At 38.8% G+C, this 18,152-nt stretch overlaps 1 protein-coding gene across 12 annotated transcripts in view; it reads left to right on the forward strand.

The window, feature by feature from the left end:
• Nucleotides 1–17,616, forward strand: part of mapk8ip3 (mitogen-activated protein kinase 8 interacting protein 3) — a 197,406-nt gene extending 179,790 nt beyond the window's left edge. For 9 of the 12 annotated variants that reach the window (XM_063059137.1, XM_063059138.1, XM_063059141.1 and 6 more), the window contains 4 exons: nt 4,113–4,151; nt 11,925–12,107; nt 12,575–12,718; nt 15,106–17,616. In XM_063059137.1, the coding sequence (XP_062915207.1) occupies nt 4,113–4,151; nt 11,925–12,107; nt 12,575–12,718; nt 15,106–15,221 (482 nt within the window). In that variant the 3' untranslated portion in view covers nt 15,222–17,616. The remainder of the gene's footprint in view (nt 1–4,112; nt 4,152–11,924; nt 12,108–12,574; nt 12,719–15,105) is intronic. The other 3 variants (XM_063059142.1, XM_063059146.1, XM_063059147.1) reach the window with 1 other exon arrangement.
• Nucleotides 17,617–18,152: the final 536 nt, after the last annotated feature.

Raw genomic sequence — 18,152 nt, forward strand, 5'->3', positions numbered from 1 at the left:
TCTTTGTATTAATTATTTCAAAAGTGAGCTGCCTGCACTCAGCAATACTGACCCGTTGTGAACGACAGACAGCTATTCAGAGTTTTGATGTGAAATTCTGATGTCATTGTCTGGTTGCTTGAGCAAAGCCAAATGTATTCCAAGTTACAGGTCTAGGTTTATTCAGAGTGTAGATGGATAAAATAGGATGACGATATCCTTCACTTGCAAAGAATTCTCCTGTATTTGTATCCTAGCACTGTAAAAGTGAATATAACTGAACAGGACTTCTTCAGTTATATCATTGAGAAAAAAGAAGGTGATGTTTTGACCCATTGTGTTTATGTCAAGTGAAAAATGGTCCCCTACCTTCCATCACTAGGTTAATGACCCTGCAAGTATTATTTCTTCAAGAGCATGTCCAAGTAATTTTAAATGTGATTTATCACCCCCTACGTAAGAACATCTTTCCTCATCTTCTTGGCTGGTCTGTCTCTAATTACATATCCATTAAGGCTCTTGGTTACACAAGAAAGACTACAGGTGCTGGAAATCTGGAGCAATACACAAAATACTGGAGAAACTTGGTGGGTCAGACAGCATCTATGGGGGGGGAAATGGGACAGTCAACATTTTGGGTCAAGCCCCTTCATCAGGACTGGAAAATAGAGAGTGATAGCCAGTATGAACAGGGGCAGGTGGTGGAGCAAGAGCTGGCAGGTGATAGGCAAATTCAGGTGAGAGTGGGATGAGAGGTAGTTAAGGGAGGGGGAGAATGGGAATAATGTAAGAAGCTGGGAGGTGATAGGTTGAAGTACAAAGGGCTGAAGAAGGTGGCATCTAGTAAGAGAGGACAGTGGGCCATTGAATAAAGGGAAGGAGGTGAAGAGGGAAACTGGAAGAATGAATGTGCATGCAGTGGGAAGATTGCAAGAGCAGGGAAGGGAAAGAGGTGATAGGGCCAGCAGTATAAGGGAAAACAGTGAGGAGTGTTTACTGTAAATTAGAAGTGGAGACTACCAAGGTAGAATATGAGGTGCTTTCCCCCTGGACTAACAGTAGAGTTAGTTGTGGGCAGACATGCTGGTGTGGGAGTAGGTAAGTGGAATCAAAATGGCTGGCCAGCAGGAGATTTTGGAAACAAGTGGATGGAGTGAAGGTGCCTGACAACGGGATCCATCAATCTGTGTCCAGTCTCACTGATGTAGAGGAACTTAGCTGAGAGCACCGGATGCAGTAAGCTACACTGATAGTTTTATGTGATGAACTGCCTCATCTGCGAGGACTGTTTAGAATTCTGGTTTAGGGAACTTGAGTTTTGAATTAAATGGAAATAGGGTCTTTCTTAATACTCCCAATTAAATCTCCATTTAATCTCCTCTCTTTCAAGGAAAAGAACCTCAGGCAGCCTAGTTTTTCTGCTTAGCTAGAATTTTCCATTTGTGTCAACACTTTTGTGATTCTGTGTAACATCTTCTGCAGTTCAATAGCATCTTTATGTAATCTGCAATGAGCAAATCTGTTCACAGTGCTCCGGCCATGCCTAGCCAGTGTCACATACAACGTAAGTATATTAGTTAGCAAAAGAAAATGATCTCTAACTGTTCAGCCATCTTATTAACCTGTGCCTCTGCCTTTTTTAATGATCTGTGAACGAGCATACTAGGTGTCTCTATCTCACACCTCTGCACCACTTCCCAATTATTCTGCATTTCCTTGATTTATTGCACCTTCCTAAATGCAAATTTCTTTGAGTCCATCAAAGTCCTTAACTCATCTGCTTTGACAAATCTCTTTTTCAGGTGAATACTATTGAGCAAGGCCAGGGTTCTTCTCTCTTCCAACCTTTGATCGCTCTGTATCATTCACTAATATTCTGCCAACAGACTAGTTTGAATCACATGACCCTGCTAAAGAGGACCAGCAGATTAGTCTATGAAGATATTGACCCTAGCTCTGTAGCTCCCTTTCCTTCCCTGAACCTATCCCAATGTCTCAGAATCTAAAGCATTCTTTCCTGCACCTTCTGACAATCATATACGTATTCAACATACTGTCAATTAATTGGAGTCACTGAAGTATACTTTATTACAGATTGTAGCAGGACTGATATAGCACACGAAATGCCCTTTCTTCCTGGGGGTCTCAGGAAATAGTTCGTTTGCCCTCTCTGGCAGTCTCCCAACTCAGCGCCGAGAAACCCGCCTTCCTCCGGTGTTGTATGTCCAGGGTATACACACTCTGGTCCTGCCAAATCCATGATATTGGGATGTCACGCCCACCCAGACCCCAGTTTGTGTGAGTTCTCTGTGATTGGCTGCCCTGTTACAGCTCGTTGCAGGAAATAACAGGTCGCACAAGGCATAAAATTATAAGAAGTATATTTATGAATATTAACTTAAGAGTTAGGAGAGAAAAGAGAAGAAGCACAAAAAGGACCCCATTATAATTAAACAGTCAAATGTGCACAGGTCGGTGCTCAAATCTTGCAGAAGTCATATTCACCAATCCCCAGTAGACTCCTGCACCTTGCTCCATCGAATCACAGTCCCTTCCGGATCGAATCCTACAACCGGTCTTCTTTCTTCATCTCCCACCGAACAAAGACCAAGACTCCCATTGGTGTCAGGCACAAAAAGGCCCTGCCCCCTCAGCCTTCTCTCCTGATTAGATAGGTCATATTCCTAAGCACCCCTTATCTCTAACAATAACCTAAGCACTGTTAGCAGTGAAACCTTAACCGGGGTGTTACCCACACAGTAAATGAAAGGGCCGTGTTTGTTAGCATTGGTTATAAAAGTGTGAAATGATGAATTTAGAATGGGGGAGGGAAATCAGTAATCAGTAAAATCTGAACAATGTCTTGGCAAAAGAATCAAGTTATTGGATATTGTACAATATTGTAAACAAATAATCTGCATCATATGATGCATTAATATAAAGTTCAGAAGGCTGCAATTTCAGAGCACATATCCTTCATGTCACACTTCCTAGAGCTTTTGTGCAGACCAACTGGTAGAAATGGAGCATCTTTTCAAATGATATGTAAACTGACTGGATGAGTAATTCATCTTATCTTGAGCTTCAGCACAATCGCGGATATATTTAATAAGCACTCTGCTTGTAAAACCGTACTGTTAATTAGTCTACTGTGAGATTGCTTGCATTTCTTATCCTTCTGCAAAGAGGTTGAACGTTGAGGTGCAAATTATGGCAAATGCCAAATGATTACCAATGAAGTTCGGATGAATCAAAGTGCAAAGAGTTTGGGGTAGACTTGAGGAGCTCAGTTCCAAATAAGATTCAGACGAGAAGCAGGACTTTAAAGTTTGTAAGACTCCAGCACATCTTCTGTGCACTGGAAATGCTGATTTGAATTAATGTTTTTAGTTAATAGAAGTAGCATATGTGAATTAAATATTTTGGATTGGTATTGAGGATAGTGTACTATAATGTCTGGGTCCTTATATGAAGTGTGTAATAGTGGAAGTATTACAATGGAATTATTTACTTATGTCATAGACTTAATTGCATTTGGAAATATACTTCATCCCCACTTTCTGCCAGCTTTCTACCTTGCACATTAACTCTTCTAAAGAAAATTGGTTTCTGACTACAGAGGCATTCTGTGGTCCACGGCCAGATTGGATTGTTGAAGCCAAAAGGCATAGTCTGCAGGTTATCTGGCTGTGATTCTGGTTTTCACCCTGCATCAACAGCAGGGAGTGTTGCACATGATCAGAACTAGAAAGCCTGGCTGTTTTCCTTGTCTTAATTTCTGAGGTCTGTTATAACATCTTCACCACTCGTCAGATCCTAGACCAGCTAAATCAGACGGATGAGAGCAAAACATGATTAAAACTCACTGTTTATATTGGGTAGTTTGATATTCTTCTAACAAAAAGGATCTATTTGATAATTATAACCAAAATTGCATTTTGGAGATGTATTAAATAAGAAATAATTTTATTTAATCAGAGAGTATATTTGTAATTAGTGAGCATAGTTCGCCTGACCTTTATAGATCCCTTCCTGTCCCCTTAATTCTCCCATTAATAGCTTTGTGTTATCTGCACTTACCTTCCCTCCGTCCTTCCCTCTCTGAATCTCTTCTTCTGCCTTCCCTCTTCCAGCTGTAGTTTTGCACCGAGGTCAACTGTTGGGATTCAGGGGTAAGTTCAAAAGCTGACTGTTTGTTTTAGATGTGTCATACTTTATTAAATAATAGTTTTTCCCATCATGCCTCACGCATTTTGTCTGCTTCTCATTTGTCAACCTGTGGATTTTGCACTTGTCTCTTAGTGATAAACTCTTCATTCAAATAAAATTAGTAAATCTTGCATTTTTATCACTTGGTCTTTTGGAAAGCATATTAGAATATTTATTTCTTAGAATTTAAAAGTGAAAATACATTCTCTTTCTATTACATAAACTGGGAAATATAATCAAATTACCTTCAGGAAATATTGACTTGGCTAAAAGTGTAGAATTTGACTTGTTGCTGATTTATCTGAATTAGACTAAAACTTTAAATTGAAATGGATTGGTACAGGTTAGGAATCAATTTTTGTGGTTTATTTTGTATTTTTGTAGCTTAATCTAATGTTTAACATTACAAAGTACAATATTATTGTAGTTATTAGTGGTAGTATGATAAAATTGGAATTAGCAGTAATTTGGTCAAAATCGATTTGATTTTTTTTGACATGTAGTAAATTTTCTTAGGAGGAAAAAGCCAAGTAGTATTTTGCTATATCTGTTGTTCAGGTGTTTTAAACTGCATGTAAGCAAAGTAAAAATGTAGTTGAACAAGATATTCCTGTCAGGCAGTGAAGTATTGGACTATTGACAGATCTTAGAACATCAAATGTTAGCCTGGTCAGAAAATGAAATTCTCCAACTTTTTGCTCACAGATGTGCCAGTGGTGAACCAGCTTGGAGATGGAACAATTATCATAGTTAGGTCCCCCAGCATATCTTCTTTGTCTTGGTTTAGAGCATCATTAATGGCTGTAATAGAACACTAGCTTGATTTAAATCTATCTGCCAGCTGTAGGTTATGACATAATGCAAAACTTCAAACTATTCACCCTCTTGGTTAAGAGAGTTGGACTATTGAATGGAAGTATCCAAATTTGTGGTTGAAGTGAACACAATGATCAAACACACCAGGCCCCACGTCATTTTCCTTCCTGGAACTAATTTTCAACAGTTTTGACAACCAATCTCTTCTAAATGAACTTTAGGACTGTTGGGTAATTTACATCAAAGGTTTTAAATCCATAACAAAGTGAGGCTAACTAATTTTGAATGCATCCTAAGGATTTAAATAAAATTTGAATACTGTTGGGTTTATGAAGAGAATTCCAGAGTTTTCAACCGAGTCAGCAGCTGACAAGATGGTCCATGGTCAAGAGGGACCAATGTCCTTGAACAAGAGAATGAGAATGGTAAAATCATGTTATGGGGTACCAATGCTTTGGTGAATTGATGGAAGTCATCAACCCATGGGATAATGAGTGAACAAAGCTGATTTGAGTAAAACTATCAGAGATATGGATGAACTCAAATAGGTGTAGTGTTAAAGTGGATTTTAAAGGTAACATTGGTATAGATAAGAGCTGTGCTGCAGATGAGCCGAGGAATAAGTGGAGACAGAGACATTAATCAGCATTCTTGATGATGGAGCAAATGCGTAGTCTTCAACTCCTTTGGGAGGGCTAAATGCCACACATTTGTGATCCATTTGCTTCAGCCTTGAACACTTAGTAGTGAGAGAGATTGAGATGAGATGAGACTTTATTAGAGAAGATTTCTCGTCATCCAGTCCCTGGTGTCAGGTGAACAGTGTGTTATATCTGTTACACTGGAGAGGGGAAAAGGTCTTGAGAAAGATGGTGGTGAGGTAGAACAGAATGTGATTGGTATACATATGAAAACTGGTGTTTTTTTTTAATGATGTTGGTTAAGGTTGTAGTTGAGATATTAGGGGAGCGCAAACACAATGAAATATACCTCCTAGTCTCCTTATTAGCTGAGTAAAATAATTTATAATCTGCAGTTAAAATTGGTTAATTAACCTATAAGCATTGAAACAGTGGCCAAGGATATTACATTGAAGGGCACCATCACTGCAACAGATTGCAGAGTTGTAGGGTATGTAGTTACGCGAACTATGCTCCTGCACCAGCTTCTGATATTACAGTCCTGGTTCAGGACATACTCAATTGAGGAGCAGAGCTTCTCGACAGGAAGAAAATTGATCACTGATGGATAACCTAGGCTGCTGTTACTATACAGATACATGCTGATGAATAGATTGCATGGACTGTGAACAGTATAGATGGATGTGTAAAGAGGGGAAGAATAAGACCATGAGACAAAGGAGCAGAAGTCGGCCATTCGGCCCATCGAGTCTGCTGTGCCATTTTATCATGAGCTGATCCATTCTCCCATTTAGTCCCACTCCCCTGCCTTCTCACCATAACCTTTGATGCCCTGGCTACTCAGATACCTATCAATCTCTGCCTTAAATACACCCAATGACTTGGCCTCCACTGCCACCCGTGGCAACAAATTCCACAGATTCACCACCCTCTGGCTGAAAAAATTTCTTTGCATCTCTGTTCTGAATGGGCGCCCTTCAATACTTAAGTCATGCCCTCTCGTACTAGACTCCCCCACCATGGGAAACAACTTTGCCACATCCACCCTGTCCATGCCTTTCAACATTCGAAATGTTTCTATGAGGTCCCCCCTAATTCTTCTAAACTCCAAGGAGTACAGTCCAAGAGCGGACAAACGTTCCTCATATGTTAATCCTCTCATTCTCGGAATCATTCTAGTGAATCTTCTCTGAACCCTCTCCAACGTCAGCACATCCTTTCTTAAATAAGGAGACCAAAACTGCACACAGTACTCCAAGTGAGGTCTTACCAGTGCCTTATAGGGCCTCAACATCACATCCCTACTCCTATACTCTATTCCTCTAGAAATGAATGCCAACATTGCATTCGCCTTCTTCACCACCGACTCAACCTAGAGGTTAACCTTAAGGGTATCCTGCACGAGGACTCCCAAATCCCATTGCATCTCAGAACTTTGAATTCTCTCCCCATTTAAATAATAGTCTGCCTGTTTATTTCTTCTACCAAAGTGCATAACCGTACACTTTCCAACATTGTATTTCATTTGCCACTTCTTTGCCCATTCTCCCAATCTATCCAAGTCTCTCTGCAGACTCTCTGGTTCCTCAGCACTACCGGCCCCTCCACCTATCTTTGTATCATCAGCCACAAAGCCATCTATTCTATACTCCAAATCATTGATGTACAATGTAAAAAGAAGCGGCCCCAACACGGACTCCTGTGGAACACCAGTGGTAACCGGCAACCAACCAGAATGGGATCCCTTTATTGCTACTGTCTGTTTACTGCCAATCAGCCAACACTCTATCCACATATGTAACTTTCCTGTAATTCCATGGGCTCTTATCTTGTTTAGTAGCTTCATGTGGAGCACCTTGTCAAAGGCCTTCTGAAATCCAAATATACAACATCCACTGCATCTCCCTTGTCTAGCCTACTTGTAATTTCCTCAAAAAATTGCAGCAGGTTTGTCAGGCAGGATTTTCCTTTAAGGAAACCATGCTGAGTTCTGCCTATCTTGTCATATGCCTCCAGGTACTCCATAACCTCATCCTTGACAATCAACTCCAACAACTTCCCAACCACAGATGTCAAGCTAACAGGTCTATAATTTCCTTTTTGCTTCCTTGCCCCCTTCTTAAATAGTGGAGTGACATTTGCAATCTTCCAGTCCTCCGGAACCATGCCAGAATCTATCGACCTTTGAAAGATCATGGCTAATGCCTCTGCAATCTCCACAGCTGAGGAGGAAAGTTATAAACAGTGAATTATTTTAACAATTGGATGTCTTTAGGTTTTAAATTATTGAAAGCCATTTAATATAACATTAATATTACACTACTTATCCTGAAGCTTAATGATGCTGTCTAATCTTCATTGGGAATGTATCTTGACTTTCTCTAACAGTACTTATATAAAATATTACTAACCTATTTGGCTGCTTAAAGAATTCCATTTAAAAAGGAAATCTTAGAATTTTTTGAAATTTCTGGGCGTTCCAGTGGCTGTGCATGATGCCGGTGCCCTGTACTGTGGATTAAACGCTGCTCTCCAAGAGCTCAGTGTGACAGCGCACTGGTGCAGCTCACAGCACCAGGTGTCCAGGTTCAATACTGATTTCTGCCCCTACCCTCGTGACTCTCAGAATTTCTTCTGGTTGCTCCATCTTCCTCCCTCACCCCAAAGACGTGCGGGTAGGTAGAATAATTAGCCACTGTTAGTTGTCTGTAACGTGCATATGCGTAGTGGAATTTAGTGGAATTGATGAGAGTGTGGGAAGACTTTTTTTATTATAAAAAGGATGATATAGGAGATTATTGTAGATGAATTGCTGATGGTTGGCAGAGCCCCTTGGCGAAACGGTCTGTTTCTGTTCTGCAACCCTTTCTGATTCTGATTCATGCAAGTATTTTTAATTGTGTTGTCTTTAGGCAGCTTTCAATCCGCCCCTCCATTTTCATGTTAAAATCTCACTGAAGTGATTTTAGTTAATTTAGTTAGTGCATTTCTTTAGCCTACTCATTTCTAGGACTTTTTTTTCAGTGCTTATTTCCATGATAGAGGGAATTATCAGGCTGATTTAGTGGGCAGTACTTTTGAATCTGTGCCTGAGGGTTGTGCTTTTGGTGTTGGCAGATGAAATGGGGCCCTTGCTTGGTGATCTGCATTGTAATGCAAATGGAGTGCTGCCCTTTCTTTGATACAGACGCTAGGTGTGGTGTTATCCATATTGGAAACGAAGAGTGTTGAGTATTCCCATTCAAATAGAATCATCAAAAATCAAATCACGTTGTTGGATCATTTATTTCCTTAGGACAGTCAGAATAACTCAAATATAATCATTTGCTCTGCTTCATGCATTAAGATGTTATATCAATGCAGAAAATATACTTGTGTAACCTTGAACCTTAATAGTTGTAGAGGAATATGTAAACCATGCTGGAGGCCAATAGTTCATGATTCACTGAGTTCACTCTGGAAGCCCCTGTGTTGAGTTTTATGAGCTACTTTTAAGGATTCTGTATTACTTTGTTCTGAAACTATCCTCCGTTTTATCCCAAATTTGTATGAAATTGAACCTCTTCAGAACAGATCGTACATGACAGCAGTGAGAAGTGTAAAAGGTTGCGGAATCAGATTGCAGAATTCTTCCAAATTTTGGAGTGAATGGCAGGGAAAAGAATAGGATTAAGAAAGGTCAAACCAATAGCTCTGAACAGTGACAAATTTTGCTTTAGATTTGACTCAATTGATGGCAGATTTTACCTGACCCAGATTGCTTCTGAGAATGTCTGCTGCATTAGAGAGAAACTATACATTTTGGGTTAACTGTAGACAATTTCATTATTTTCCATAAAGAACAAATGGTATTTTAAAAGTGTATTTATAAAATGACATAAGATGTATTAAGTTAGTAGCAAGGCTTACTAGATGTTTCATGAGTTGTGTTGTCATATCTGAAGATTTCTTAATTCTACCCCTTCCAATTTTAATGTCCAGCTGGATTTTGTTTGTAGGGTGGATTGTTTGCTGTAAATTTATTCAGTTGTTAGGTAGTATTTACCTTTGGTGCTTTGAACCCAATACCAGAGCAAGTGGTTAGCAGATGCTTACTTGCCATATTTCTCCAGCCATGCAGCTGCTCATCATGTACAGAAGAGCCATTGTGTCTAGGTCCAGGGGGAAAAACACAGCAGTGGTGCACGTGACTGTTCTTGAACTAGAACCAGACTAAATCCTGAATTTCTCATATCGTTTTGGTATTCCTTGCATGGTTCCTTAATGCAAGGTGACCATTCATTTCCAGCCTGCTGTGAAGATTTACAGTGTGCTGAGCTCATCAGTGTATGGTCATTTTCAACATTACTGCCAGATCATTCTCCTCTTTGCATCATTGTTTTCAAGACTTACTAGAGTGTGGCTATGGGCAAAACACCAGAATCTAGGGGCAATAGATTTAGTGGCTACAAACACTTAACATTGAGGGAGAATTTGTAGCTCTAGCACCAAGAATGCTTTTTCAAGGTCTGATAATGCTTTCTAAGGGAGCATCTCCAAACTTCAAAAAGCAAAATGGAATTGATTTTAAAATTGGATAATTTACTAAAGGGCCGTTTTGCAAAGTGTGAAGAATTAGGGTTTTTTTTGGTACTTTTCCAGGTTCTCCACGTTTACAAGGATGTATTGAGATTGTATATTTTTGAACCTTCATTTTACCTACAGATTCCATAGAAATTTCTACCAGATAGCATCTAAACAATGTTGCCTTTAAAAAGCAGTAACAGTTATTGTGCATTTTACTTATCAACAGTTTTAAAATCATTCTGTGTAGTGCAAATGCGAAAAGTAAAAGAGAAATTGTCTGCATGAGGTTTAGAGGTGCTCCCTGAACTCTCTGCATGCATTGATGTTTACCTAGTGATGTCCGCAGTAAGTTCTCTGTACATCATATGGGTTTCTGTTTCTGTCATCTCTTTGCATGTTGCATGTTAGAATGAACTACGCTGTTTTGAATAACACCATCTGTTGTGTATTTTAACACTACAATGAAACCTGAATATTTTAGTAAAATTGAGAAAGTATATAGAGTCTTTCATAAAAAGAGCTAGAAACTAAGACCTTATAGACAGCATTAATCTTGTAAACACATGCCAGTTTACCCATTTTGCTTAACATAACTTTTCTTATATAAAGCAATGAATTAACAAACTGAGTCAAGGTAAAATAGTTATTCCAAGCAAATATGACCTTTGTACACAATTTATCAATTGTTCTTCAAACTTCACTTAATTATCTAGATTCCTGACCACAAATCAAAATACATTCTAGATTGCTACAATTCTATTAAAATCTGATTGTTAAATACCGTATTAAACTCACTGAAACTTCACTATAGCTATAGCAATCTCTGGGGGTTTCCCTTCAATTTGTTTGACTATTTAAATGACTTGCCTTTTAATGAATGCCTGCTATCTGTTTTTTTTAATCCATCCATTTCCAGATTCTCACAAATTTTAACTTCAATTAAGGGAACTTACCTATAGTTGGCATTAAATTGGCAATTTAATTTATCTCACTTTCTTGGTCAAAGATGTTACATTGCTTTCTCTTTCCCTAATTTCCAATTTTCAAAATGGATTTAAAAATTCAGGTTATTTACATCGTCACTGAGTACAGGTTTTATTAAATATTAGTGAAACAGTTAATGAACTTTTGAAATTAAACTGAATATTTAATAATAATAAATGCTCTTTGAACCTGAGTGGGAAATTCTTTTGTTACAGCAGCAACATTTAAAAACACGCTTAGCAGTGTGCAGACTTAACTAATAATAAAGTTCAGGATAATAATATACACAATAATAATGTATAATAATTTGCAATAACAATGTTCAGAATAATAAAACAGGCTATTGTACTATGATGTGTGTTCTCCTGTCACACAGAAATGAACTGTTGTATATGCTTATTGCATTTGGTAGGAAAGATTTTCTGTAATGATCCTTGTGACAGCAGAGCTGAATGAATCTGTTTGAAAAGGTGCTCTGCTGCTTATTCAGTAGGTTATGGAGAGGATGTGCCAGATTGTCCATAATGGATAATAGTTTGTTTGGTGACCTCCTGTCCACCACTAACTCAAGAGTCATTTAAGATAATATCCAGACATGTTTAATGTTAATGATGGTTTACACTGGTAAATTATCAATACAGGTTTCAGTGTATTGAAAATCACTGTCCTTTTCAACTGCTCAAACATTGGTTTAATTCTAAAATGGTACCGTTGATGTATTTGTTGCAGCAAATAAGACATCACCAACTGGCAGTGAAGGAACCCGTCCTGGTGGATTGATTCGTGTATATGCGGATGAAAGCAGCGACAAGGCCTCAGTTGGCAGTTTCATCCCATATTGCTCCATGGCTCAAGCCCAACTCTGTTTCCATGGACACAGGGATGCTGTCAAATTCTTTGCCTCTGTGCCAGGTAAATTCCTGGTACCAACCTCCCTTTTCAACTGTTTTAATTTTGGAAAAACACTTTTGAAACACCCAATTCCTGTTTTTAACCCATTGTAGAAAAGTTGAATGATTCAGCACAACATGATGGATAATGCCATGAAACTCTGCCTCCCCTCACTCCTTTAGTGGTATGGACACAAACCCTTTTATGATAACTGTGCTGTCCCCGAGATTTGGAATGAGGTGAGCATGCCCACAGCAGAGGGACTGAAAAAAACCCTGCAGTTTGAACATGCATATAACAGAGGAGATTATATAAAAAAAATGTCTGGTACCCTCAGAAACACAGCTTTTCCAGACTCCCAAAATGAAAATGATAAGTTATGAAATTGAGTTACCTCTATCTTGCATTCAACTCAACGTAGGTTGCTGAAATGAAAGCTGTTTTCCAAAACACTTTTTTTTAATGGTCTCTGTGGCTTGTTCTGGTAGGTAACGTTCTGGCAACATTGAATGGCAGTGTGTTAGATAGCCCTACAGAGAATCCAGGACCTACTGCTCCTGAGCAAGAAGAGAGAAAACTGCAGCCTGTTTTGGTTCTCAGTGGAGGAGAAGGCTACATTGACTTTAGGATTGGTAAGGCAGACTTTAGTTACATAAGACAACATTGAAAAATCCTTTGTCTTGCAAACTATTACATTCCCTGTTGAATTCTATTTGCAAATTTCTTTTAACTAATCCAGCTTGTAATTGTCCTACCTCATTCTGTCCTGTCAATTGTCTCTTCCCTGTATGTTGCATATTAACACCACTCACTTGTTGCTATATTTAACCTTTGTGTTTAGTTGTAATGTTTCATTTGCTTTTAAGCTGCGTATTCCCAGTTGTTGCTATAGTGTAATGTGTGAATGGATGCTTGCATTAAATTCCTGTATATACCATTTTAATTGAGGGGTTAACATATTCCAGGTCAAATTTACTTCATACAATCTTCCTTGGTAGGGTTTACTATTTTCCAAAGATTTAACTCCAAATGTAATCCAAGTCAAGCTTGACCTAGATTGTTAACTCCTCCGCTTCATCCGCAAAAAAGCAGAATTTCAGAGTTTCCTAGTGGCCAGCTATTTTAGTTCCTTTCCTCGTTCCTGTTCCAACATGTTACTCCGTATCCTCCTCTTCTGCCGTGCTGAGGCCACTCTCAGATTGGAGGACCAACTCCTCCTGTTCCATCCAGGTTGAGTTGTCTAATTTCTGGTAATTTTTTCCCTTCCACCTGCCCTCTTCTTCAATTCTTCACTCTGACCTCTTCACCTGCCTATCATCTCCCCTGGTGACCCTCCTCCTTCCCTTTCTCCCCTGGTGTGCACTCTCCTCTCCTATCAGATTTCTTCTTCTCCAGCCCTTTGATCCACCTTCTAGCTTGTCCTCCTTCCCCTCCCTCTCCTCTTATTCTGGCATCTTTCCCCCTGCCTTTCCAGTCCTGATGAAGGGTCTCATCCGGAAATGTTGACAGTTCATTCATTCTCATTGATGCTGCCTGACCTAATGAGTTTCTCCAGAATTGTGTGTCTGTTGCTCTAGTCTGTAACTTGTGTTTTCCCACTGCACAATCGCTGGAGCTGCACCTCACCCTTGCAGTTCCATGGGTCTAAATGAGCTCAATGCCTTGCTGAGGCGATCCCCAGAAACAGGCAATTAGTAACTATGCCTCAGGAGATGGAACCTGATATTCCATCACCAGACTGTTCAAAAGAATCTTCAAAGACTTCATACTCTTAAAGGTCTTTTCAATTGTTTCCAAGTATCTCAGATGATGTAACAACAACTTATAACTTGCTTGATTTGTGTTTTTCTGCTGAATGTTGTGTCTCTGATGCCATATGCCTGTGATACTGCTGTGCAAGTGAGATTTTCATTCCACATACATGTGTGCAAATGACAAAAAATTTGACTTTTTGAACATATTTTAAAAAATTATACACATTTAATTCATGCAAGTTAGTTAAAACATTAATTATAGAAGAAAAGCACACCACTTGACTTCTCCATCTAGATCTGCCACCCCATACAAATGAATGGGGCTCTTCTGGAGATGCTGGTGTAAAGCTAAAGGTCTGGTTATGAAGAGTATCCAGTCTCTCTGTCTGGGATATTTGAGTCCAGCAGGAGGACAGATGCTCCAAGTTCTGGCTTCCAGATTTGTTGTTCCTCGTGTTCCAGTGTGCAGGTGCTGAGATCTGGAATGTGCTGACCCATGAGGAGCACATTGTCGGCTGTTTCCTTCTGAAGCAGAGGAAAATATTCAGTATTGTTTGTTCCATAGTGTTGCTCTCTGGAATTTGTACTTTGCAGCCTTATTCAGTTTACATAATACTATTTTTTAGAAAACTTGCCATCTTTGATACTGTTGTGTTATGAAGTGTGATTTATTCGTATCAGAATAGGGTTGACAGTTATTGGAAGTGATTTTAATATCATTTCAATTACTAATATTGCACACCAGCTGATTTACAAAACTCTTCATTAGATAGTGTAATGTTGAATCAGGTTCACAGGTCTGGCAAGTGTGACAGGAAATGCTGACTGTGAAAAGGTATATGAATCAGTTATTTACAAACAGTAAAAATTCAACCAAACATTCATGTTCCCCAGGTTCCAGACACTACAAAGCTGAATATTCAACAAACATACTTAGTTAAAAGTGCATGCAGAGCATACCTTCCTAATGGCCATGTGCACCACTTGCCTTAAACAAAGGGAGAGAGACAGAACCTCCCACGCGTGCTCGCTAGAGGTTCAGCCCATGATTGAATGGCGGAGCAGACTCGATGGGCTGAATGGCCTACTTCTGCTCCTATATCTTATGGTCTTAAAACTATTCAGATTTAGGCCTGGTAGGTGCAGTATATTGATTTCCATCCACTTCTACACTTGTGGGTTGGAATTAGAATCAGTCACTTCTTGAAATTACCTGTCTTTATCTGTGAACTTTTTGCTTACTCGCTGAACAACTCTGTTTGCAGGTGATGGTGAAGATGATGAGACAGATGAAAGTTTGCCTGATGGAATCAGACCAGCTCTCTCCAAAGCAGAACGAAGTCACATTATTGTCTGGCAGGTGTCATATATTCCTGAATAGGATGTCTCTCCTACAAAACCTACTTCCAGATACCTGCAGATCATCTGTTATGTACATATAACATCCCCTGCATTGTACTTGTCCATAAAGAAAGCCACTGAAAATCTAGAATTTCTGTAGCATTTCCATGGTATCTCCATTTTGGAACTGTTCATTTGTTGAAATTTGCAACAATCCAACACATTTTGGATTCAACTTAAAAATGGAATGTTAAAATAATTTAAAATGGCTAACTCTGGCTTTTTGGAGACTGAAATCTTATTCACTTTGACAAAATTTGTTGCTGTGTCAAGCACTTACCTTTGTAATTAGCCTGTCTTTAAAACATGAAACCAAGAATGCTACCATATTGCATGCCAGATATTGAATAATGTCATTGGGCAACTTTCATGTCTGTTCATTTGTGCATAACTTAAAGGTTGATTTGTTTATAAGTAGCATTTACTTTCATTGGTATCAATTTGTCCCCCAAAATACTTAATCAAAAATCATTACTTATAATGTTCACACTTAAATCACAACTGCAATATTACTTTTGAGTTTCTCGTGAGGTCCTACCCCTGTGATGGAATCCAAATGACAGGTGATGCAAAAGGGCTGGAATGGTAGATAGGAAATTTCAAAAACAGTGTAACAACTACGTACAATAAAGTGCAAAAACAGAAACCGAGAATAGATGTAGCTCAGTTCCTTATGTTCTAGGATGCCATTGATGTACAAATGACACGGAAGTGTAACATTTTTTTCATGCACGTTCAACTTACAGATTACAGATTATCCATTCATCTATTATTATTGGCAATTCCAGAAAGAGTAGCGTTACTTTAGGGAGAAAAGTGCATTCACTTTCCAAAAGAGTTTCTGTACATGCTCGGTAGAGGGAATTTTCACCGGATTTTGTTGTAGCTGTCAGCGTTCTAGTTGGCACTGTAAGGGTTTGGTAGAACCAGCCAATTCCTGGTTTAATGTGCAAAAATATCTGCAAAGGGATGGGGAACTATGGAATGTTAACTGGATACATTCTTATTCATTTATGAATGTTATGGAAAAACATACTCTGGAGATGCCAGGAATTTAAAAATTCTCTTCTCTTTCAACTATTTTGATCAGTGAAATTCCCCTTGTTTTTCTAAGCGGCTATATTTCTGTTGGGATAAATTGCATTACTATTCCAGGTTTAACATAGCAATGATATAATGACAAGATCACCGATACTGGCAGTAGTGTTCTGGAAGTCTTCCTTCCCTGGACAGCTCAATGGATAGTTCTAAGTTGGATATAAGATTGTTGCAAATGAATTGAGGTCATCGGAAACTTGAGCCCACTAGAAGAACATTTAATGATCCAAGGGACATAGAAAGATATCTCAGTATTCATCAGTGATCTATTTGTCTTTTATCTTCACCATTTTACAAAACTCCACGGTGAATCTTCCAGTATTAAAACATTGACACGCTGCATGCTTTGAAGGTATTTTGGCTGCTCCCAGAGATGATCTTGAGTGAAAGCACAGCACATACTGTAGCTTATACTAACTTTTTCAACATTTCCTGTGGCATTGACAGGGTAGTCATTTTTTGTGGTGTTGGTGTACCCCAGTAGTTTTAGCAATGTAAAACCAGCTTTGATCTTGCTAGTAACATCAATATAAGTACTGGTCAACTCCTTCTGATTAAGATTTAGGAGATTAAAAGTTCAAATTGTGAATAACTTGTCAAAAATGAACCATTGGAGGTTAAGTGGGATCTCTTGGTCCTTATTTGTTTTACAACCTGTGAGATGGTGTAGGGAGAAGGATCATTTCTAACCAATGCACAGATTGGTGTTACACTGTGAATTGTTTTTCCCTCAAGGGTAAGGGCTAGAAGTAGTTCAAATGTGGAGAGTAACACAGATCAAGATTGAAAGACACAACATTTACTGTGCAAAGAGCAGTAAGTTTTCAGTTTCCATCTGAGCCACATGGAAATATTGATAATTGCACACAAGAATTGAGTGGCCTCCTATGACCTCCATACATTAATGTTGGCATTTAGGAGACAGTTGTCCTGGGTATAAAAAGGAAAACATTTGAGTGTGGAATGAAGAAATTATGTTTTAATATCCTGGAGTATGTTATAAATGTTAGTGAAATCAAAGCCTTTTCATACTGTTATTCATTCTTTGTATGTCCATATAACATTACGGGAGTATTCCAAGCCTACACCTCAGTGTAACGTGTAATAATGGGGTTGTTTTGACCAGTAACAAGTTATTTTAATTGTTCTAATGAGGGTGTAAGTAGAAATGAATAAATTTTGAATGAGCTGGCAAGTACAGCAATAGGAACCAGGAAGAGAAGCAAAATCATTGACAGATGGGAGAAAATCTGTCTGCTGTTCTTCAGAAGAACTCACATTTACCAACACTTGGCAGGGTGGGATGATTAATGCTGGTTTGGAAATCAGCAAGTATGATTTTTTTTCTTCTGGCCACATGAGTGCATTATATTTTAAAATATATCTGGTTTTCATCTTGATTAGGTGGTCATTTTACTAAGTCTATAGATTATGGCTCCTCTGGACATCCAGACCATGTCTTCTGCCAGTAGCAATTTGAGGTTCTTCTCATCATGTAAAGTAGCTCCTGTGTATTACAGTCTTGAGAAAAATGACACTGTAGTCTGAACACTGCTGTTTCACAGCAGAGTCCTGTACAAAATGCTGCTTGGTGTATAATGAAAAGGTCGGGTTGGGTGTACAGAGAGGGTTGGCTAGTGTAAGGATACAATCTGAGCTAATTTCCCTGTGCAATGTAATTTAACTTAACATGTAACTGTTCCATATGTAATAAACACTCACATCATAAATCACTTGTTGCAGTGTTTATTCATGAATTGAATAATGTACCATGTTTCCAAATTGTTCATTATTACAGTACACCCATGAAGAG

The sequence above is a fragment of the Mobula hypostoma genome, chromosome 9 (assembly GCF_963921235.1).
Source record: "Mobula hypostoma chromosome 9, sMobHyp1.1, whole genome shotgun sequence".
Classification (NCBI taxonomy): Eukaryota; Metazoa; Chordata; class Chondrichthyes; order Myliobatiformes; family Myliobatidae; genus Mobula; species Mobula hypostoma.